This window comes from Caloenas nicobarica, chromosome 1 (genome assembly GCF_036013445.1).
Source record: "Caloenas nicobarica isolate bCalNic1 chromosome 1, bCalNic1.hap1, whole genome shotgun sequence".
NCBI classification, from domain to species: domain Eukaryota; kingdom Metazoa; phylum Chordata; class Aves; order Columbiformes; family Columbidae; genus Caloenas; species Caloenas nicobarica.
The window spans coordinates 194,012,398-194,037,147 of NC_088245.1; the positions used below are offsets into that span (position 1 = coordinate 194,012,398).

General features: G+C 40.3%; 1 protein-coding gene across 1 annotated transcript in view; it reads left to right on the forward strand.

Moving 5' to 3' along the window:
- The first annotated feature begins 2,256 nt into the window (after positions 1–2,256).
- Positions 2,257–24,750, forward strand: part of ATP8A2 (ATPase phospholipid transporting 8A2) — a 301,460-nt gene continuing 278,966 nt past the window's right edge. Inside the window, exons 1-6 of the mRNA XM_065654983.1 lie at positions 2,257–2,372; positions 14,524–14,623; positions 15,212–15,310; positions 16,070–16,115; positions 20,286–20,326; positions 22,102–22,175. Of these exons, the coding sequence (XP_065511055.1) occupies positions 2,272–2,372; positions 14,524–14,623; positions 15,212–15,310; positions 16,070–16,115; positions 20,286–20,326; positions 22,102–22,175 (461 nt within the window). The 5' untranslated portion in view covers positions 2,257–2,271. The remainder of the gene's footprint in view (positions 2,373–14,523; positions 14,624–15,211; positions 15,311–16,069; positions 16,116–20,285; positions 20,327–22,101; positions 22,176–24,750) is intronic.

Here is a 24,750-nt window from a genome sequence, read left to right on the forward strand (position 1 = left end):
TGATCTCCTTTGCAGTTACACAACATGAAATCACTGGGGAAGAACAGCAAGTATCCAGTAGTGCTCTTAGCCCTGTTTTTCTGAAGGGGAAAATACCCAGTCAGCAAGGCCGAGAGGTCCTCTGTGTTGGGGCAAGTTTCTTCAGGCAGAGTAACCTGATATAGTAATATAATGGCATAATCTTGCATAATGCATAGTCTTGCATATTTCACTTCCTAAATTAGTCCTTTTTCACAAAGTAAATACTAGAAATTGGGCATATTTTTGCTGTCTGTAGTAGCATCAAGTGAAATGAAAGGAAATCAATTAATGAGCCTCACACGACTTCAGCTTAATGTCTCCCACGTATGAATTCACAGTGTGCAACACTTGCCTCGGGCAAGAGACAGTGCTGTTGAAAGCATATTAGTTTGTAAATTACATTAGTTTTATTGGCCGGCTACTAGCATTGCAAAGTTGTGTTGTGGTGTGGGTTTTTTTTTTGATGCTGGGCTGTATTGAGATGAATGGGTGATGTTGCCCTCCAGTGGCTGATGTCTAGAGGATACAGAGCCTGTCTGCACTGGCAATAAACAGTCGTTCAGTCTGGGATGTAACACAGGATGTTAGCTTAGACCTACTGTCTATTTTAAAAAAGACAAGTACTGGTAATGTGTGAGAACTTAAGTGTTCAGTATGTTAAGGTTGTATTAGGACTGAAGTTTTCCCTCAAGCTGTAGTTAAAGACATCTTGGAGTGTTCTCTATTCACTGCAAGAGTCCTCTTTAGCCACTGTCTGGGCAGATTGGTTTGTTGCAGTTATGTACAGAACAGAAACAGCTGCTGGATTTGGTTTTACAGTAGCTGCTTCTCAATTTTATCTTTAAATTGACTTTTTTCAAATAACCCTAAAATAACACTTTTACTGGATTCTAATGAAACAAGTTGTCTTCTTGTCCAGAGCTGCCTGCGCTAGCTTGTAAAACCATGGGTTATTTCATAAACTGATATTCTTACCTAGTATATTTACAGGTCAAGTAATATAAAGTATCTCCATGGCTCAGCATGAAAGGGGAAAGCAATAAATCTGACTCCAATAACTTTGGTAATATTTCAAGGCTTGACAGAGGAAACAGCTAGCTCCTTTCCCTTATTTTGGCCTTCTCTTAATGCAAAGCTAAACAATGCTTCATAGGACTCAAGTCATTCCAGACCAGCTGAAGAGGAAAATGACTTTAAGTCAAAGATTTCAGCTTTGAAGCTGTAGAAAGAAAGAATTTTTTTTTTGGCCTTTTCAGTCTGAGTACAAACTCTCTCCAGCCAGCCCCCAACGTGACCACCCTGTGCAGGATGCTGGGTGGATGGTGCCACCGGCGGAAGGCAGCTTGCTGAGCAGACACGGATGGAATGGCCGTGCCCTTGGGGGCCTGGGTGAGGTCAGGCAGGGATGTGTCACTCAGCCACGTGCGATGTGGTGTGTGTGGGTAGGTGGCACCAAGGGACTGAATTGTAGAATTGTTTAGGTTGGAAAAGACCTTTAAGGTCATTGAGTCCAACCATTAACCTAGCACTGCCAAGTCCACTTCTAAACCATGTCTGTAAGAACCTCATCTGTGTGTCTTGGACTTCTCCAGGGATGGTGACTCCACCACTTCCCTGGGCAGCCTGTTCCAATGCCTGACAACCCTTCCAGTGAAATAAGTATCTCCTAATAGCCAATCTAAACCTCGCCTGGAGCAACTTGAGGCCATTTCCTCTTGTCCTATCACTTCTTACTTGGGAGAAGAGACCAACACCCTCCATGCTGCACCCTCCTTTCAGGTGGTTGTAGGCAGCGGTAAGCAGCGGCCCCGGAGCCCCGCGGTGGGTGTCACGGCGGTGGGTGTCACCCCGAGGGCTGTCCCGCCCCGCGGGCTGCAGAGCTCGGAGCGGGGACACCGGCTGCCGGCGGGAGCTGTGCGGCGCCGGTTCGGCCCGGCCCAGGCGGTGCGGGGTCTGCGCCCCTCCCCGCGGGGCGGAGGCGGCGGGTCCGGCGCTGTCCCCGCTGCCAGCTGGCTCCGGGCGGGCCCCGCCGCCCCCTCTCCGGCCATCCATTATTTATCAGCCCTCGCCGCGGTAAACACCGGAGGCGGTGGGTTTGCAGCCGCTGTTCGCCGCCCACCCCCGGCCTTAGCGCGGCGGCCCCGCCGGGAGCTGCCGGCCCGGCTGCAGCCGCTCGCTGACCGCCTCGCCTCCGCTCTCCCCGCAGGACCGGTCTGCTCCCCCTCGGGCTACAAGAAGGCGGATGATGAGATGTCCGGAGCCACGTCCTCGGCGGATCTGGACGAGGCACCAGCCCGCACCATTCACTTGAACCAGCCCCAGCAGAGCAAGTTCCGCGACAACTGGGTCAGGTACGGAGAAATCTCCGCTTTTCCCCTTGCAGGTGGCTGCGTGCACACCCCGGAGCTGTGGGCAGGGAGGGCTCTGGTCCCGCTCCTTGGCCCCTGTCGCTGCCCAGACCTCTCTTCAGCACAGTAAGCAGTGCCTCTGCCGGGGCGGGAATGGGCACCGGGGTCTGGCTGGCGGTGCGGGGAAGGAGGGATCCAGCAGCAGCACGGGGTGAGCTTCTTGTAGCAACAGCGGTGAGAGCAGGGAGCTTGTAGAGCTGTACGGGGAAGATGCATGAAACGGTCCGCGATTCGGTAGGGCCCTCCTTCAGGAAAGCCACAGAATTTTGGAGTAGCAAGACCTAATCTAGTACTCCTAGACATAAGGGCTAACCTATAAAAACTTAGTGTGGGGTTTGGTTAGAATGCACTATGTGAACTTCATGGAGTGCTCTCCATAATAATTAGTCTAAATATAAAAAGTAGAATAGAAAGGAAAAAAAGAAAAAGTCAAACAGAACAAGAATAACTACAGGGTTTACAAACTTACATCCCTATGCTTATAGGGCTATAGTCTACTTGCATTCATTAGCTGAAGAACAAAGGGAATTTTCTTTAGTATTTGGAGCCTTCCATTGTAGAGGTGTGTGTTTGAGACTTCTATTGGTATGATTAATGACCTATTACTGCAGTTTCCAAACACAAATAGTGTTCACTGAAACATGGAGTATGAGGATACGTAACACAAGCAAGTTGTGGCAGGGCTTGCCCTGGGTTAGCTGCGTTAGCTGGGTGAACAGATGGCTCCCGTCACGACTGAGCAGTGTTATTTAGCAGACTTCTGTTTGTTAATGCAGATGTTTGGGTTATTGTTTGGAGAATGGTTTACACAATGAGTTCCTTTATGAAAAGAGAGGAACTTTATATCCTGCTGAAATGATGATTTCCATTAGCTGGCTTATTGTGTGTATTATCAAGGGCAGTTCTGAGAATATTCTCTGGAAGGATGCTTGTGTCCAGGTAGTACAGCAACTTATTTACACAGGATCTTCTCCTCGACTTTGATTTATTGTATACTTGTCTGGGAAAGTCTATGGTTTAGGAACAGTTAAAAAGACGTATTTTCTTAGTGTTGTGGTTTTTCTACGTGGGCAGCAACATTAGATGTTTTCTCACTTTTATTATATTTTTATTTATCTTTGATTAAATGAGCTGAGTCTGACTGTTTGCTGTGGGTAGACTGCTTGTGCTTTACAGAAAGAGAAGCAGGGAATAGAGGGTTGGTGGAATCTGTAGTTCAGGTTTTCCTGAAGGGATTCTGTTCTGATCTGGTTTAATCTTATGAAAAAAGTTTGAGAGTCTGCTACCAAGAACTTGTTAATGATAGCCCTGTGGCCAACACATGAAAAAGTTGTGTCCAGCTCATTGTCTGGAAACCACTTCCTGGGAGCTGTAAATGTCTTTCAGTAGCTTTTTGCAGCTTTGCCTCCTGACGAGGGCAACCTGAATCATGAGAAAAATTGGTGTGTGAGGGATGGGACAAAATCCAGCTAGCGTAGTGGGAAAGTAGAGGTGTTTGCATTACCTGATTCGGGATCTTAGGTCCTTAGTGTCACTTAGAAATGAAGCTTACTTTATAATGACTTGCTTGTGCTCACTAAGAGAGCTTTGATCTCTCTGACTTTCCAAAGGGTGGGAGGCTTTGGCTGTGCTCTCTCCATTCTCTGGATTAGCTTTCTGCCCTCAGCCCAGAGTGAGTGAAGGCAAAGGTGATGAGCTTGTAATATCTGAGTGAAGGTGCCTTATGTCGTGTATGAGTAGTAGTTTATTTAGTCATTTGCTTATGTATGTTGGGATTTCTCTTGGTGAACTACAGTTCTGTATTGCCCTTGGACTTTCTTACTGTGTTCAGCTTCTGGATTTCTCAGTGTTATTGGATTTGGAGATGTATGGTCTCCATAGGAAGCATCAGTGGACCATAAGTGCAAGGCTCTGTGTAAGTGGATAAGCACCTGTATATAAGAGCTTATGGAAAATGAAACTGGAGGAGTTAATAAATGAGTTAGTAAATCATGTGACTTCTGACTGTAACCTTTTTGCTAGTCAAAGATTCTCTGAACAACAATGAGGTTTTGTAAATGTTCATAGGAAGTTTTCCAAATTAAGGAGTAGTGTGGAGTAGCTTGCTCAAAAATAAGCAAAATACAGCAAGAAATGGAGGTGCGGAGGGTAGGGAAGATAGGTCAATGATATGGTTTTTCATACGAGATGTTCTAAGGCTCTTGAGCTTTTTAACTTTTGGGGGAAGAAGGGCACTGTTAAAAGTGAATTCCTATGTTTGTGGGAGGAAAAAAGGGAAAAACTAATAAATACCAATTTTTAAATTTTGGACAAGTTATAAGCAAAATTGATAATTCCCTAATATCACTTCTTAATAATACCTAGTGCTATTGCAAAAGCTGAGTACATGGCAAGATGGGGTGAGGCACTGACAATTCTGAAAGTCTTAAAGTGTGAGAATGTATCAGGAAGAACTGTTCTGTACTTTTTTCTTTATCCAGGCTCTCAGCTGTAAATAAGTGAGATAAGGAGAACTTGTAGAGCAATGGCTAAATGTTTTGTGTTCTTCAAACTCTGTCACAAACTATTTCAAAACCTAGTGCAGTAAAACCGTGTGGTGTGGGTTGGGTTTAGTTTGGTCCTTTACTGTGCATATATGTGGCCGTCACCATTCTTCATTACAGTGCTGCAGCAGTGATTCCTTCTGTAGGAACAAATCTCTTCTGCCTGCATTAAAAGCTGTGTTCAGTTTGAAAAACTCTATGAATATGTATCTCTTCAGACCTTTTAGTAAAGGTAAATGATGCTCAGTTTTCAGCTGAAGCATTTTTAGAAGCTTTGAAATACATAAAAAATGGAACAAATATAATTACTGAGTCCAGCACAGCTGTAGTTGTGGTATTAAGTATGTTTGCTTTTATGAAAGCTAACTAGTACTTGTCTTGACTTGTTCAATACATAACTTAAATACGTAACCTAAATATTTAACTGTTTGATAGGAGCATTTCTGTATTTAATATTGAACTTAAACTTATGTTCTGAAAACTTCTAGCTACTATGTACAAAGCTCTATGCCACTTAGAGGCAACACTTATAATCTTCTGTGCTCAGGCAGCCTACATTTGGGGGCTGAAGTCAACTAACAGCCTTCATAAACCTAAAGTATCTCTGGCTATAGATAGTGTGGGACAGTAGCCAGGCTTCTATGGAGACTCCAGACAGTATTTTTTTTTTTACCCACTGTTTCAATGTGCTGGGAGAAAAGGCTTTTTTTTAAAATTCCCTGAGTTTTCCTGATGGCTCAAACTGTAGCTTTTTTACTGAGTTTGATTTATGTGATTACCTGAATGGTGGAGGAGGTGACTGAAAGTCTGTATCTTATAGTTTGAAAAGAAACTGGCCTATTCCATTGTAAAAACACAGGGATACAGATGGGGCATGATGATAGTTGTCTGAATGTTGTGTCAATACTTTTGAGAAAACCAAACTAATGGCATGAATACTTTTCCTAATATATACCTGGTGGCATGTTGTCCTGGTTTTGTTAAAAACAAGTTTCTCTTTTAGTGAATTTCCCTGTCAGCTTCTTCTAAAGGCCTTCTAAATAACTGCAGTTTTCCTGAAAGCTAGATACATGTTTTGGTAGACATAGCAATGGAACGCGAGGTCATTGGTAAGGATGGATGCACATCCTGCCAGAGCAGTGAACTGAAACAGGTGACCAAAAACTGACCAATTGAGTATTCCATCCCATTCACGTGATATGTCATATAAAGGTGGGGGATCACAAGGATCTTGTCCCTTTTCCTTATGGCCAACATTGGGAGAGGCCCTTGCAAGTTATCCCTGCGAACCGAGGCCCAGTGACAGATTGAATCCAGCTCCGGTTGCCTGCAGAGTCCAGTCCAGGACTTTGGGTGCCGGCCCCACATCTGCCGGAGCAGCTGCTGGGACTTTCAAGATTGGTTTTGTATATTTTCTCTATTTTTATTGGTAGCATTAGTAAAACATTTTTAATTTTTCCAACTCTCTTCTCCTTGCCCTTCTTGCCCTCCCAATCGCCTGTCCTTAGTGGGAAGGGGGGGTTAACAACACATCTGCCACGGTTTATTGTCACCCCGCAATCAAACCACGACACATGTGAAGATTGGTTTATTTTGCTTAGACTGAGGATGTTCTACACATCTGGCTTTCATGTAAATGCAATTCCTTATCATTTTTGATTAATACAGGAGTCACTGGATTATACTGAATATATAACAGTACTGTAGGGAAACTCTCTTCCAATGCAAGCAGTAAAAATCACCAGTTAAGTGATTTGAGGCCCTCACTTATTGCATGTTGGAACTTTTGGTTTGTTGATCCAGGAAGCATGAAAGTGCTGAAATAGCTTTAAGGACATTTGGAACTGTGTCCAGATTTTCCAAATGCATTGCGATTGCTGTTGTAGCTGTTACTTTATGTAATATTCTACATTCAGGGCTTGGTAACGCATCCTGATGCAAGTCTGACTTATGTCTAAGTCAGGACTCCAAAGTTTAGCCCTGGTATGTGGCTGGAGGAGGAGGTTGGGGCAGAGCAGCAGTCAAGAAGGGCAAAATTCTACTCATGCTTTTAATGGATCTTGAATCTAGAAGTACTGTTGACAAGTTTCTCATCAAGCAGAATTTGGTGGCTTCATCTATTTGGAAGGTCCTGAAAGATGCATTCTAATATCCCCAAAATCCCACATTAAAAGACTTGTCTATAAAGGCCAAATGGCATTAGAAAATATAGAGACCAAGAAACCTTCAGTTTCCATTTTTTTATCTGTACAGGGTCTTAAAAGTCAAGCAAACTGGCGGGAAGGAGTTTCTCGTTTAATAAGGCAGAAGCACCACCATTAGGAACTTAGCACTGGTGACTGTACCAAGGCTTCTAGTAGCACCACAAGTCCTGTGTTAAACAGGCTGTTGTTTATCCCCAGATAAACAGTCCCAGACTGCACCTATAACTTTGTCACCAGGAATCATCTGGCAGATGCTGATGGGACAGTCTGGATTCTTCTTTAATTTCAACTGTATGTTGCAAATGAAAGCAAAGTATATTGCGTTCTTGGCTTGTAAATAGGTACACTAGAAGCCACGTAATCTTTAGAGCAGTTGGTGCTTTTTGAATGTGTGGGGAGGTTCTTGTTGATACTTAGTGAGTCTCTGCTGCTGAAACAGGAGTTGGCTGGTATCAATAGCCAATTAGTATTGACCCTTGTAATGTGAATGTCTGAAGTAGTATTGACTATGATCGGCAGTTGAAAATGTGAATAGTGGTCTGCTATGTGCAAGTGTTTCTCAGTGTGTATGCAGTAGACCAGTGTTCCTGTTGCACTAAAATGTATCTTTGCTGTTTAGGTAAAACTGCCCCTACATGTGTTCAGGTCTTGGTAGAGTTCAGACACAGTGGCCAGTTGTGCTAGTATTTGTATTACACTTGGAAATCTATTCTCTTGTCATGTGAACAGATTGCTTGCCTGACTGCAGAAACGCATTTCGGAGTTCTTCAAAGGAGATAAGTATTATATTCTGAATGGTACAAGTGTAATCATGTATTAAACTAATCCTCTGCTCTTTTCAGTTCTAGGTAGATACTGTTGTTAACTGAAAAGAAATACTCAATGTTATGTCCTTCTCATAATAGAATAATAATTCTCATAATTTTCCTGCAGTGCAGGTTGCTGATACTGTAGTCTAGTTGCTCGTCACTAGAACAATAGATGCCTAAGTTGTGGTGACACTTGAAATTAAATAATGGCTGTAAAACTGAAGTTAGCACTCAGTTTTTTAGACAGCTAGCTAACTTACATGCCTCGTTTTACTATTTTTTTCAGTTACCTTCATATCAATGCTGTGTGTTTACTGTGAAACTTATTTTGGGTTTGCACAGTAACTAAATGTGGTATTAAACTTCCTTTATTAGACAGTATTTCTATGTTAACTGTTCCAGTTAGCTCTATTTTATTGAGTCATACTTGCCAGCAGGGCTACTAAAAAGCAAGGGCATATTTCTATAGTGATGACCTGACACTGTGGGAGCACATTGAAACAATATGATGCCTACAGAGCTTTTAGTGCTGTTTCTAAACAGTCTTTGTCTAATGCATTTGTTACCAAAAAATAGCCAGGAGTCTGTTTCCCTTTCTGTAGGGATTGCATGAATAGAGAACAAGTCAAAAGGCTTTTTCTGTTTGCATGCTTTAGGAAAAGCCTCCAGGGTACAGGATTTAGAAGCAAAAATGCTATCACTTCTATTAAATGTGACCACGAGGTCTTGTTTTTTGGTTAAACTGAGCGTAAGCGGTCATGCTTATGCCTGCTCTGTATTGAGACTGCCATGAGTGCTATTGTAGGAGGCCTTTCTAGAGGAAGTAAAACTTGTTTTGGCAACATCAGTTGCTTTAGTTTTTATAGTATTTCACTGTGTATATATATGACAGAAGCCCTGCTGATACTGGGGCAACTTGGCACAAGAAATATTGTAGGTTAGAAATTCTGAAAAATCCTTACACAGGTAGGAGTTGATCTTAAAGAACTAGAGTAGTAAGACTGTCATGCTTCAGTGGCCAACAGTTCATAATGTATTTTCATGTAATTTTGTCTTAGCAGTGGTCTGTAAAAGACAACAACTGAAACAAAGCACTTGAAGATAAGAAGCTGCATCAGCAACAAGCTTAGGAAGTACACATAACTCAGCCAAGCTGGCTTTGTCTGCCTAAATATCTGGCTTCTGAAATGGAACTTGTGCTTTAGTATAGATAACATTACTTGCCAGCAGAAGCAATGGTAATCAATTGCTCTTACTGTCTCACCTTTTTATTAGGTTTTGGTGTAGGACAAAACACTAATGATGTGCATTACTATAAAATAATGTTGTAAGAATATATTTGAAGCATCTGTGGTAATTTAGATTTCCCCTTCTGTAAAACACTCATAAACCTCAGTGGCCCATTGTCTAGCTGTCTGTTTCTCTGGTTTTTTAATTTGGTTATGTATTAAGTCTTGAATTTAATTTGAAGTAAACTCTTCTTCAGAAGAGCTTCAGTAGCTCATGACAGCAGACCCAAACCATTCTGGCTCACAACAACTAAGCTCTGGTGGAACTTGACCTGCAGGAGAATTAGTGGGCTGGCTTTATGTCTAGAGTCCCTTAAACCTGTATGAAACAATCTTTTTCTCCTCAAGTCCTATGACTTGAGAAAAGAGGACTCAGATTCAGAGCCTTCTAAATGTGGAATAGTGCCTTTAGTTGCTTCTGGTGGGAGCCCACCCTATAAATGAAGGTACCGCTGCACTAAGAAATGTGAGAAGGTGGTGAGGTCCTTGAGATGAAAACTGTCCCACTGGTAAGAGTTTTAACAAGTTACTGGGCACTGCAATTTGAAGCTGCTAGAAGTGTTTTCTGCCAAAGTCGAAATGGAATAATTCGAATGTATTTGAATAATCCCAATCAGTATGATCATCTGCGTGAACAGCTTAGGACAACAGATTTATCTGTCTCCTACAGTATTGCAACAACTTTGTTGGGAAATCTCTCAGGGTTTGTTTCAGTAACGAGGTAGAAGAATGTCCTGTAGACGAAGTTATGGACTGTTTTATCTTCTGACAGTATATGGACCTGTATGTGTGTCATTGCAATTATAGAGAAACTGTAGGGGAGTGCAGGAAAACATGGAAACAAAAGGGGCACTTGGTCCGTAGACAGTGGTCACTCCAGAGCTGGGTGACAGGTATTCTAATACGATGGCTCTTGGTTCTTTGCATTGCTCTGGCAAGCTTTAAACAATAATATCTTGTAGGATTCAAGTCTTGCACTTTTTACCGTACAAGAGCAAGTCTTGCTCCTTTTACAGTCCTGTATTCTGACCCAAGCTGAGTCTGTTGCAAACTGTCTAGTGCATTTGAAGACCACACATGTTTTTCTTAACTGATGGAAGTGTACAGGCCATATACAGCACAGTGAAACCCTTACTGGCTGGAGTCTTCCTCTGCAGGAGCTGTAGTCTCAAGGATTCATCTGACAGAGCAAGACTCTTTGATTAAGAAGGACAATTGTTTGTACTTTGCACCCCTGGAAACAAAACCACATGTGTCTCAAGGAGGTCTTGTTTCCTTTATCATGATTAGGCTGAAGGTGAAGTTCATCTCAGAGTTGTCAATCAGAATTCTCAAGGAAGGGGTGGAAGCACTTTAGATGGCTGGCTGGGAAAACAGAGCTGGATTCAGCTGCATGTTGCTAGCACAGAGATGCTTCTCAAGGAGCTAACCTCTGCCTCTGTCACTGGCAGCCTTTGCCTCTTCAAAGATGAGTCAATAGAGTAGAACTTTTCATGATGTTTTGGGGAAAAAGGGAAAATGGCAACTATAGGAGTTGTTGTGCAAAAATCCCACGTTAATAAATGGAGGAACCAGCCTGGAAAATTAGTACTGAGTTTCTCAGCGTACTGTTTGCTACTTTCCATTTGAGTGTTGTCCAAATAACTGATTAATCCTTGGTACTTTAGTAGCGTGGTAGTGAGTTAAGGTATGTGAATGACACTTACTTTTTTCAAATTATACAGTGATTGCTTTAAAAAAAAATCTCTGCACTGCCCTATAGACAGTGAGGCCAGACTTCCAGCTGTACTGATGTGTATCCAAACTCATTTATTTAACAGGGTTGGGTAGTGTTCTTCCTGACTTGTTTCAAGTTACACTACTGTGCATGACTTCCACGAATTAAGTTGCAGATATAGAGGAAGCATCTCTTCTAATGTTTGCACACCTGTTTAAACATCAAACTTGCGTAGTTAACAAAGGTTTGCACAGTTAACAGCTGTTGTTTTAGGAAAAAAGGTTTGTTGTTTGGTTTCCTGCATGTGCTTCTCTCCTTGCCCAACTGCAACCTGTTCTGTGAGCTGCAGACCTGCTGTTCTTGGAGTGTGGAACCCCGCACTTCTTTGGAGATAAGATGGCTCTGATTTGAGCTGGTCAGAGGGCTAACCTTTGCAGACATTTATCTTTAATGACCAAAACTGTGCTATGAATGAGCTGCCTGAATTTTCTGCCTGTTCACTTGTAGACTTTAACTAATCTTTCTGAGCTTTGATTATCCTGAAGTCATCTATAATGCATCTGTCTGTTTGGAGGCAGCACAAAGCTTTTTTTATTTGTAAGTGTTGTATTTGTCCTTTAGAGAGCTGTTCCTCAGAGCTAAATCAATGAAATACTCCTACCCATCTTAGACTATTAGTTAGCTTTTCACAGGAAGCTTTCCTTTTGAATAATAGCATGTACCATCTTATTATACATAGACATGATCACTGTTCCGAGTTTGCATGGTAACAGCTGAATGTGCTCTTTTCTAATTAGAACTGTACCTATTTTCTGTAGGCATCTGTCATGTTACTTAAGCAATGGATGGAGTGACTTTATACATATTAAGCTAGTTCAAAAAAGCCTTACTATGTTGGCATTAACATGATCATTAGAGGAAGAATATTGTTTGTACCAGTTAGCTGCAAAGTTGGTAAATGGTAGAATGTTGTTTAATGTTTCAGCTTGATTGCCATCAGACATTCTTGTTCTAACATATAATCGTAGAAATGTGGTATCCAAGGGAATACTATTTTGATATAAAAGTCTGCCAACTCTGGATTTCTAACTAGTACTGCTTGGGGAATTCACTTTAGGTCTGACCTATTAACTGAATTAACCCATATTCTTAAAGTCACAAGGTTTCTGAGACATGTTTAATTCTGTTCTGTATTACAGGAAGGTTATTACGTGTGGGACCAAGTAAATGTGGCTTAAAACAAAGAATCCAGTTGGAAGAAACAAATAGCATTTCAAGGAAATAATTTATCTTCCTTCATACAGGTGTCCTACATTACATGCTGTGAACCTGGATGCATCTCTTCACTCAGTTGTTTTAGTTGGTGTAATTTATGTTGAAGTATAACCACCTGCAACTTCTGTAAAATATCACAGAGTACTTTAATACATAACTCTGCTGAGCAGTAGTAGCAATAGGAAGTCTACAGGCTGTAGTGCTAGAAATACTGTTGTGTTGCCTTTTCCGGAGATCCAATTAAAGTAATAACTGATTTGCATCAAACCTAGTAGAGATTTGTGACTGCTTGAATAGGAAGCTAGGTGGAATGGAAATACAACTACCACAGCCTAATAAGATGAGATCATAATTGTTTTTTAATTGATCACTTTATTTAGCATGCCTCACTGATTCTACTGTCCAAAATAGAGTTGCATGTAACATGGTGCCGTGTTGTCACTTCTTACTGTTTGATTCTCGAAGATGCAGTGGTATATCATTACATGAGGATGGGGAAGAAAAGCCCTGTTTTTCCTCTCTGGGGAAGAAAATGGTTAAAGCAAGTGAATGGTCTTGGAGAATGCAGTTCTCTAACTTTGTACATACAAGACATGAGAACCCCACTGAGCTTAATTGCCTGTGGATCAAGGTTCTGGTAAGAGTTTTATGCATAGCAGTTAATCATGAAAGGCAGATTGTGTAGATAAAGCACTTGATTATAGTAGTCCTTCATGATTTGTGAATAGTAGTGCTGTGGATTTCAATCCATCTGGAAGGCTTATTGGTGTGAGAGAACAGGAAAAGCATTTCACACAGGGCCAGCTTTAATGAAAAAGTGCTCTTGACACTTAGGAAACAGCAATAAACCAGCTTCTTTCCTGTGTTTGAGCTGTTGTATTATTAGTGCTTGAGGAAATAATTTTTCTTCTTTATTGAAAATATTATCTTAGGGTTCTCAGTTCCTTGGAAATATAAGCTGCCTTTAAAAACAAACAAAAAACAAAAAAAGAAACCAAAACACAACCAACAACTACAGCAAAAACAAAACGCCAAACTCCAACCAACCAAGAAAAACTGCAGAGGGGGAAACAAACTACCAAAAACCAAACAAAAAAACCACTACACACACAACCCCCCAACAATGAAACAAAAAACCCCAAACAATGTGATACCCCCAAAACACAAGCAAAAACTCATGTTGCAGGTTGTCTGGCTCTTGCAGTGCTTACACTGGGTGTCTGGGGGAAGATACCTGAACTACAGCTGCAAGCACTTGACTCTTACAGCTCCAACTCATGCTGATGCCCAATAGTTAACAGTGGGGGGAGTGTGCTGTGCTAATTTGGTGGGGAAAGTAAGGCACAGTTGTTCTTCTTACTCTAAAAATATGTTTTTTTCCTTGTATAATGGAACAGTATGTGCTACTGGATAGTCTCAGTCTTAGTGCATGCTGCAGAACCGATCTCAAGAACACATGTGGATGACTTACAACCTATGTGTTCAGAGAGCAAGGACTTGCACAGAAGAGTCTTAATCTCTTTTTAGATTGTTTTTAGTAACTTGACAACATGGGGGTGGTTTAAAAACTCATTTAAAAACTGAGTGGTTAAATCTTGTCATCTTGGACACTTTTTTTTTCTCAAGTTGTACCCATGCCTATCATGAGTTTGATGTGAGGAAAACAAGAAATTACATTAATTGTTAACACTAGTGTAGTATACTTATGTTTTAAGGGAGAAGAAATAGTAATATAACTACTCAGGGGAGATAATCAGGGAAGATTAATCTGAATAAGTGTGTATTGTTGTTTTGGAGGATTATTTGTAATTGAGTATAGAGTGGCTCTGAACTGGGAAATGAGGCATTTTAAAAACAGCACTGCAGAATTTCTAACTTCTGCTTTGTTCACCTCTGCCTTCCCCTGGAACTTAAACCCATGTTTTGATAAGGGGTGGGCACTTGATCAAGTGTGTGGAGCTGAGGTACAAGGTTGCCTATTTTTGGTGCTGAAGTCTGGGTAGTAAACTATCTGGTGGTTTATTTAATAATAAAGGTACCAGTGATTAAAGTGAGGCTGTCAGCATTCCTGGTCTGTGTAGTACCTCTTGTTCTGTGCAGCTCTTCCTGATAACACAGGCACCTTCCTTTGTGCTCTATTTGTATTTACTGTATGATCTTTCTAACACTGACTTTTAGAAGCCTACTTCAAACTCTTTGGTTGTAATCCCTATATGATTTTCTAGTAAAGTACTAAAATAAGTCTTCTAACCTGCAGCACAGCCAAGTACAGTGTGGTGACATTTCTACCTCGATTCCTGTATGAGCAGATAAGAAAAGCTGCAAATGCATTCTTCCTCTTCATTGCCTTACTGCAGGTATTGTTTTATTGGTTTGCTTTGTTAATATGAAATCGTAATGCAGTGAAAGTTGTTTCAGTTCTTACACTTAACTACAAAGAAATTGTTTTACATATTTTAATAGTAATATTAATGAGGTATGCACTAAATAATTGAAATTAGAAGGTGATTTAGAGACTTTTTCCAATGTAGTTTGTAAAATCAAGCTACTTTTATTTTTAATAAGTAAAAACAAGTAGTATCGTGAAACATGGAGCTATTGACCATACTGAGAAAGCATTTGTGGATTTTTTGTGAAACTGTTGACTGTTTAGTTAGTCCAGATTATCACTGCTTCCAGTTGAACTATATCAGTTGAATGCTTTTCTTGTGAAGAGGGGGGAAATAGAATAAAAGGTGCGAATGGCAACTAAATTTATGGTAGTAGTTTCTTCAAGTCTGCTGAGAGTTTAGGCTAGCTTGCCCACTGAAACTGGATATCAGTCAGGCACAAATGGGAAAATCCTGTTGTTCTCCTTCTGAGAACTTTGCATGAAGTTCTAAACTTGCTAAAACCTGATTTTTAATTAGAAATATAAAATGGGTCTCTTCTTCCTCTCTTCACAGCAAATTCCAGATGTCTCTCCGACAGGAAGATACACCACCTTGGTGCCATTGCTATTTATTTTAACAGTTGCTGGCATCAAAGAAATCATAGAAGACTATGTGAGTATGATTATGGAGAAGGCTGTGCTAAGGCAGTGTTTCAAAAATGCCACAAATCTCTGCATCTCTGAAGTCTATTGGGTCTGCTAAAGAGTAGCAAAATATCTTTTTAGTTTTTAAAGCTCTGAACTTGACTACAATTTCTGTAGCGGGCTCAGATAAATTAAACATTTTTATTATGGATGGTAAACAAGGAAACAGAAGAAATCAGGACACTTATTTGTATCTCTGCAAACTTGTTCATTTTTGCTTTTATTAGAAAGGCCTGGTGAGAAAGACCCTGGAGTCCTGACAGATATGTGGCTTTTTCAGTTTGTCCTGAAAACAGGCAGGGGTGCAAAGCAATTTTTAGCACGGAGCAAACTGATTATAATAGAGGCCCTTCTGCTTTGCAAAGTTCTGATGAATAAAATTAGAAATGACACAGCACACAGTGTGTAGTGCAGCTGTCATCTAAATATACTGTTCCTCATTGTTACTCTTATTTTTCTTCCAAAAAACAGTTTTGGAAAACTAAGAGTTTTTTTTACTATTGATCCAGGCTTGAGCTTGACTTCCAACATGGAGACTTTCACTTACAAGTTAAATTACATTGTTTTGCAAACCATTTGGTTTTAGATGACCTGTGTGACTTAGGGGGAAAAAAAGTAACAAAGGCAAAAATGACCCACTGTATCATCTTGCAGTTTGTCTCGTTTCTAGCTCTCATGGTTTTGGAATCTGTAATGAGGTGTAATGAAATGTTTTGCTTCCTTGCAGAAAAGGCATAAGGCAGACAGTGCAGTGAATAAAAAGAAAACCATAGGTAAGACTAAATAGTCTTTACGTTAAATATGTAAAGTGCAAATAATGAATATGAGAACTGACTTTTGAACAATTCTCTTGCTTAAACAGTCATGATGGTGGGGAATACATGTCTCTTTGAACTATGTAGTTACTGGTATGTTAGGATTTTACCAAATGTTTCAGACTACTGAATGTGTGAGACTCAGGAGTGAGGCATGGGAGCGATTACTAGAATTTAAAAGTTTGTGTAATTTCAAGGTTGTCCAAAGCTATAGAGTTCTCAGCTCCTCCAAGAAAACAAAGCAATTTCTCACCTGCCAAACTCTGTCCTGATTATTGTTTAAGAAACAAACAGAACAAAGCCCACAGAACAAATAACACCACTCCCCTCAACAAGCCATTGAAACACTAACAGTTGGTATCAAAGGAATTTTTAGTCATTTTTGTAAATGCTGCTGCCCTTAAACTACAGGAAGAGCTTTGGGCATTTTGTGGATTTGTTTTTTGGAAGCGTCACTGATAGAATTTAACACGGATACCCTCTGAAGGCCTATGTGTATCCCTGATGTACTGATGCTGCTTGGCACTTGAATACCTGAAGACATCACTGTTTTCTTCATCTCCCCTTGCTGAAAGTCTGTTGATGGCTGATCCGCGCTCGGTCTGTGCTGCAGTCGCAGATCTGTGTTCCCGTGTTGGGCAGCTCCTTTGCTGCTCCTCTGTGCAGATCTGCAGATGAAACAGAAAACAGGGGGACCTGATCTTCGAGTAGAGCCCCTTCCTCCCAAACACATTTAGCTTAAGTGTCAAGAAAGAAGAGAAACACTTAAAGGAATGAGTGGAACTGAGCAACCTGCTAGCTTCACGTTTCATTTAACAGGGAGAATGTTTGCAGGACTGTTTTCAGTGGGTTGTTTTTCCTTTGTGCTTGAGAAATTAAGCTGATCATTGAGACTGTTTATTAATGAACAACAAAAAGCATAGATTTACCAATTCTTCAAGGTAATTTCTCTACAAGAGCCTAGGAAGATGTTTTAAGTGCAAGAACACTGTTTATTAGTCATGAGAAATGGACAATTAACTGGCTGTAGCACCACAGGCCTTGTTATAGGTAATATGAAAGACTGCTCTTTCAAAGGCCATATGGGCAGTTCTAGTTCATTTTTAGTTAGAGAAAATGTGCTGTCACACTCTAGGGGAAGTTTGTCACAGTGATTGTGGAGAGACCTTAAAGAATGCAAGGTGTTCTTATGGAGCTAAGTAGAAATTAGCACTTGAAAAATTATTTTAGTTCAAGTTTTATTTTTTACATTTGAATATTCTAAATACAGTTTTCAAAATTACACTTAAAACTGTATCCTCATTTCTTAAGGGATGAAGAGGCTCATTCTTGACTTATGAGGAAGAAAAACTAATTTATGTGCAAGGTGGGATTTTTTAGATGAATTAAATTTAGCTCCTGTGTGTGCCTTCAGATTCTTCTTATAGCACAGTGAGGTCTAGTCAATACAATCAGTACAGGAGCAGCTCAACTCACTCAAAAGTAGACATCTACCAGCTGCTGAGCTGTGTTCTGAGCTACACTGCCTGTAAGGACCAGATGCTTGCTGCAGCAACATTCATGTAGGCTTTGCATTCATCTTCGTGTTTGGTTTTTTGAGCAGTAGTATATCTTCAAAGCACATTTGCTATATTGCATTTCACATTGAAAAGATCGGTTTGCTTTGCAGAGTAGCTTTGATGCGTAGGAATTAAATTGGCTTTGGAGGAAACTAAATTGCAAGTTCTGCTCCAGGTGAGTACTATACATCTCCATTAGGAGCTGGAGCGCATTTGACCTGAGACAGTGTTTCATGTCTTGGTCAGCTTCATGTGGTGTGTGTGAAGATGACACTGAATCTAGAGATCAGATTAAATGTAACCACAAGTGAAGCCCCAGAGCAGCATATTGCATAGATGTAGAGAGCTCAGTAATAAGTCTTCTGAAGTACTGATCTTCTCATTGCCAAATTATGGAATAAGCCATGAGCGTTTAATACTGTATGGGATGCCCTCAAATTGTAGATGAGCGCAGGGCTAGCAAAGTGTTGCACTACTGATGGGAAATGCTTGCCCTTCAGGAACAGCACTTCAAATGGCCTTAAACACCCAGGTGTGAGTGGCAGCATTTAGTCCTGGATCTTGAACATCAATACACTGTGTTTTAGTTTTTCAAAAGTCTTAGGTTTATATTGAAACTCTGTTTTTGAATAGGAGCAGTCTTTTTAGGTACTTGTTCTTTATTATACTTTAACCAAACACCTTTTGACACTGAATAATTCATCAATTTTACCCTCTATAAATAGTCTAGAGAAGACAGTCTTTTCTGTCCTTTGGAGTACTCCTATAAAACTGGGTTAAGCAGAGTAGACGGTGTGAAATTGCAGCCACAAAATTTTGCCACTGTTTTATTTTTAATGGAAGCTTTCTATTTAAATTTTGAGATTAAGTTAAAAAAGAATAGTTGCTTCAGTAATTTGCTTGACTAATTTTATTAAATTTATTTCAGCAAGCATGAAAGCTAGATAGTTCTCTTAATTGTCTATAAAACCAACTTCATGGCACTTGAAACTACAAAGTACCTTAATTGCCTGTGAACATAAACCAGCGTGAACTGTTTGCTGAAATGTGTCCAGAATTTTCTGGTGGAACAGGGAGTTGTTTAAAGCTGGGCACAGGAGATGCTAAGTGTTGCAATTCTTCTCTAGTGGTTTGGGTTTTGAGTCAAGGCTGCAAGTATGTGGCTTTTTCACTTAAGGTTCTGGTCTCAGACCTTCTCCTGTGTTCTGAACTAAGCAGAGCTCAACTCAAGCACAGCTTAGAGGGATGGAAGGGATGCAACAAAACTGTTCTTCCCCTAAACTGCACGTGTGTTTGGGTGGAAGTACAGCAATTTAGACACATCGCTAGCAGTGCCTTCTACTACCTGTTTTTTGTTAAATAGTTTACTTCACTGTGATCTGTCCACATACTAAATCTCAGGTGTGTGGCCTGGGGACAGGAATCTAGAGGTGGGCTTCTTGTACTTAATCTGGTCTGACAAATCTTGAGCTCCTATTTGGGGAGTGCCCTAACCTGAGTAGGATGGCTGAGACTTTTCAGCAGAATTGTATCTTCTGGGAGTTTGGTATGATATTTAAAATGAGCTAAGTATGCAAACTGCACAGTACCGAGGACAAAATTTATTCGAAGTAGGAGGCAGGCCTGTTCACTTTTCATCTCTTGCACACTATGCTTTTTGAACCCTTTCAAAAATTGGCTGCACCTGATTTCAGTGAAGGGTTTGAGTTTGTTTGGGTGTACTTGGTGTGCTCAGACCTGGACTGGGTTTGGTTACTCAGCAATGATAGGGCATAATTTTTTGACCTTGCTGGTTTAGGCTATGGTAGTATTAAGTATGTGTAGAAGCATCTGAAGTAACTACTTGGATGGAAAAGCATGTTCCAAAGTGGATGGCCAATGAGTGTGTTAAGACAACAGTATCAGTATAGAGCATAGGCACTACAGAAACCAAGGCCTGTGTCAGTACCTTGTTCTTTTTTTTTTTTTTTTTCTTCTATCAGTGTGAGCTCCAGCATTTAGGATTCTCTTTCTGTCAAAGCTAATCTTTGCTTTTCAGTAGGACTTTGAGCCTGCTTGACAACTAAGCCTCAGCCATATAACAGCAATTTATGGTAGTGAAGTTGGATGTGTCAGAGTCAAAACATCATAAATAAAAATGCAGGGGAAAAGATGAGAAGTGAAAATTCTGTAGTTAGGTCATACATAAAGATGCTTCCTGATATTAATTGACAGGGGGCAATAATGTGCTTTATTTTAAGGAAGTTCACTTCCCAGACAAGTAACAACACTGCCCATCTGCACATTAGTATGAAATGATGCCAAGAAGAAATTGTGTCACCAGCTGTTGCCTAGCAGGTGATAAAAATGATATAATTTAGATACCAGGGCAGATTCTTCTTCTTCTCTTGGATGCATATGCCTACAGCTGTGGACAAAAGTCTGGTCCCAGCTTCTGAAAAGTACTTTTCTGATGTGTATGTTAGTTCCTACTCTGGTCAATGTTCATTACTGCTGATACAGTTGTTTTGAAATTTGTCCAAACCTTGGATATTTATTCTAATCTAACTTTAAACTGTTTTTTTCTCAGTGCTTAGAAGTGGGATGTGGCAGAACATTATGTGGAAAGAGGTAAATAACATTTGGGATGGGAGGGAGTGGAAGAAGGCGTTCTAGAGTTTTGCTGGAATAAATGTGGAGGCCCAGAGTTGATGCACACTGTGAGAATTCCCTGTCAGGTGGGGTGCGAGGGATCTGTTCTGTTGCAGTAGAGAAAATTGCCCTGAGTAAGGCACCTGAGTACCCATCTTTAAATCTTTGTACTTCGTTTCTGTCAAATGCTAATGAACTGTTTTAAGTGTTCTTGCTTGGACAGTTAATACGCTCCAGGGTATAAAGAGTGTTTTGTTTTCAGTCTGCATCAAGAAGGGTAACTTTCACTGCAAGGCTGTATCTCCCTTAAGTCCAACACAGACTTATTTTGCTACCAGTGCTAAAAAGCTCTTAAGTTCTGAGGCTCATATGTGAGCTGTTTACTCAAGTAAGGAGCACAAGCCCTGCTGCTACTTTCGGCACTTGGGACCAGTGTTCTGTGAAGCCTGGTGCTAGGACCGTCTGAACTTTATTTCTAAAACTTGCTGAGATCCCTCATGATGTATTGGTCTAATTGTGGCTCTTAATGCCTTTTTAAGGACAAAATTAGCCCTGTTAACTAATACATGAGGAAAAAGTACACCCTTTAAAACCTCTGTGGAATGAGACCCACATCAAGAGACCTAAAAGCAATCCTGCTGAAGTGCTGGTATTAGGATACAGTAGAAACTAAAGATTGCCAGGGATTCTGGTGGCTAATGATGATGCCTGTTTATGCTGTTGTATGTATTATTTGTAGTGAGAACACTGAATTGAAGATATTTAAAGCTGAACCTGGAATCTGGTGTTCTTATATGCTTAGGTCCTTCTTGAATTGGCCTGTGTCTACATCTGCATATTATCCAAGCTTGCGTTTTTTGGGTAGGGAATAACAGTTTTGTACTAGCCACCTTTAAGGTAGACTTCTGATCATTTTCTTGTGCTGAAATTGGTAGGGAGTTTGTGTTCAGTGGTATCAGAGTAAAGCTAATGAATCTGCCTTTTCAAACATGCCATCTCTTTCAATTTTTATATATTAATGTGTTTAGAATGGTTTAAGTCCATTTCAGACTCTGAGGAGTGCATTGGTGCTGAGCAGTCTGATAGTTACCAGGCAAGCTTGGCTTACTCTTTTGAGAGTGCACCTATTCACGTGTGCCGGAAACTCTTAGGTCTTTGTGTTCTATAAATTAGGACTTTGCATGTTTCAAGTAACTATATGTCAGGGAAGAAGTGATTGATAATGTCTACTTGTACAGGCATTACTCCTTGCTAGTGACTAGTACAAGCAGTGCATCTAAAGAGGACAAAGGGAAAATGATAGTGATGACTGAGTAGGTAAGTAATATGGAGAAGGAATAGGAGAAACTCTTGACACTTGAAGGTAGAGTTTAAAGAGAACTTTTTCACTAGGAAAAAAATCTTTAGGTTAAGAAAGACTAAAGGATAAAAATAACTCAAATTTGGATAACGGCAGGGTTATGAAAAAAAAGTAATTTTTACTAAGTGTGAGCCACAGAAGCTCATAATTTCCAAGTGACTATTTTTTTTTCAATAGAAAATGGTTTACTTTGCATTCAGAAAAGGGAAGCCTTTGATACTCCCAAACTTGCAGTGAAAAGTACCCGGACTTTCAGAAGCACTGTCTCTAGCTGTTCTGTGCATGATGCTGTTCTTTTGACTGGGTGAAAGAAAATAACAAACTAACATTCTAGACAAGCGAACTGTTTGTTTTTCTTTTCCATGCCACTGTACTCCTGCCCCTGACTCAACAGGTAGCAGTAGGAGATATTGTGAAGGTCACCAATGGGCAACATCTTCCAGCAGACATGATCATTATTTCTTCCAGGTATCCTGAATGGGTGTGGAAATGATGTGTCTGATGAACTGAGGTGCAGAGGACTCTCAACTCTGTATTTGCTATTAAGACAAAAAAAGACATCAGATGGCACTAATTCTTCTCCACATCTAAAATTCAACAATGTCAAAAAAATGCTTTACTAGGCAATGATTCATGGATAATTGTAGATAGGTTCTTAAGAAAGAAGGCTGCTTTAAGACTTCACAGTGTTATGTATGTGTAATTCATGGAGTGTATCACTGAGTTGGTTGGAAGATTGAAGGGCTGTTACACAAGTCTCATGCAGTCATTTGCTCTATGGCTGTCTGAGAATCTCTCCATTTAATTAAGGAAGCTTAACTGTTTTTCCAGTTAATTCCACTGACTTCCCAGTGTATTTTCCAGCCACTTAGGAAAGATTTCTCTTTCAAACAGTAATTTTAAAAGGCTAGTGCATCTGACATCTAAACTAGCCTTCAAAATAGCTTTTGGTCTTTACTCATTCACTCCTTTTCTTTGATACGGGGCACATATAGCCCATCCCTGGCATGGTAGCAACAGCGAACTGTTGAGTCCTGCTCATTTTTCTTTGTAAAATATAGGACAACTTCTTTATATTGAGATACTGGCAAACAAAGCTTGGTCACTTGTTCTTAAAAGCATTTGAGTGGTTCTTGGCAGCTAATCTAGATTGTATATTGTGTTGAACAACCTGAGGCCACATCCATACCACTGTCCGCCTAAATGAGGTTTAAACAGGTGACAGCAGTGCAGTTCCTGTTGTTGAACATGCTTTTTTGTAATAGTCAAACCTTATGACACCTTGCTCTTCTCCATAATTTCCTTCTGTCTGCAAGCTTTTCAACAGTGACTGCAGGTTGATCTGGTCTCCAGGTTACAGTTCTCTTAGGCGACTTGGTTTCTAAGGGAACTTATTTTTTAAGTTACCACATTTTCTGCTCCACCCTTTCTCTCTGTGCCATTCCTGGGAGGTTTGGTGTCTTGTGTGGTGGTTTGTTTTTTTTTTTGAAAGTAGCATGGGGAAGCTCAGTCTTCTTGAACTATCACATGATCAAGGATAGAGGTATATTTGTTCCGTTGTATACAATATTGTATTTTTTTTAAAAACAAACTCCAAATTTTAAATAAGCATTTGTCAGCCTTAATATGCAGATTGTTAGGCTACATGCCAGTATCAAATAACTTCCTGTTTTTAGCATTGAGGAATATTTGTTCTACTTGAGAATTCTCCTCTAATGTATTATACTAAAAAACCTTCTGATTTAGTTCTTAACTTGCATGGGTCAGCTTTTTGTTCCATGTTATTTGACTAACCTGCTGTCATTGATAGTCTCATAATAATTGGCAAATTTAACCCAAAGTATGTTGATTTGGGAGAAGCTTTGCTTGAAGTAAATAGCAATATCTGTGGCAGTTCTGCTTCACAATTGGTATTATTCCTATGATTCTTTTAAATGGCAATACTAAGTGTCCTCAGTTCACCAGAAGGCTTTGCATGCTCTGCAGGGGTGTGGGGTCTCTTGCTTGGAAGTGTTAATTTTCTGTGTCTGAGCTGACTGTCAGAGGTGAAGAAGTTGTTCTTATCTTGACTATATTTTCCCCTATAGAAGAAAGGTGACATCAAATGAATTTTACATAGAGAATTAATTTACATGAAGGAAGAAAGATCAGAATCCAAGCACAACGTTGTATGGAAACTTGTCCACATTTCTGTGGAAATGGGAGGAATTATATTGCAAGAGGACTCCCTCCTGAATTAACTGCTTCTGTTGTAGTAGATAAGGTGTTTAACAGAAGTAAAATTGGAATCAAGCTGGACTTAATCTGCGGCTTTTCTGGGTTCAGATTCAGGCTGCTCATACAGGAGAAGACAACAGAATCTGAACTTTTTTTTTTAAGAAAAATTGTCTTAAGAGGAAAATCTAGCTTCTCACTGTGTTAGAAAAAGTACATGTTTCTTAACTGTGTTTTATTGTAAGGAGCTGTCATTACTGACTCTGTTAAAGCAATTGATTACTTTGGAAAAGAAATAGTGACATCTTAAGACTATGAAAAGTAATATGCTGAAGAAACACATGTTTGGGTCCAGATGGGAAACTGATATTCCTTAGCAGCCTGAGAAGACAGTTGTGGGGGGAAAAACAGTTTTGGTGGTGCCATAAAGAAGTTTTAAATCTTAAGGGACATGTCAGGAAAAGATCCATGGTGGAAGTACCCTTCCTTATCACGGGCGCTACCTATGCAGAGCTCCTCTATGTTAGATGTAGATGAGATCTTGACAAATGGAACATTCACAGTTCTGTGAGGAAGACTGACTCTTTTTTTTGGTCCCTATTGGTAAGGGCAGAAGCATCTCTGGAAGATGCAGATCATAGCCTCCTGTTTTAATCTTATTGTACCTTTTTCTGATTCTCAGAAAAAGCTGATTAGTAGTGTCTTCAGATGTACCTCTACAAGTTCCTCAGCTTTAAGGTGATCTTGTGGCCATGACCTTTTGTGTGCAGAGTTCACGGATGGAACTCAATAGCAGAGAGCACGACCTTCTTTATCCAAGCACATCCCC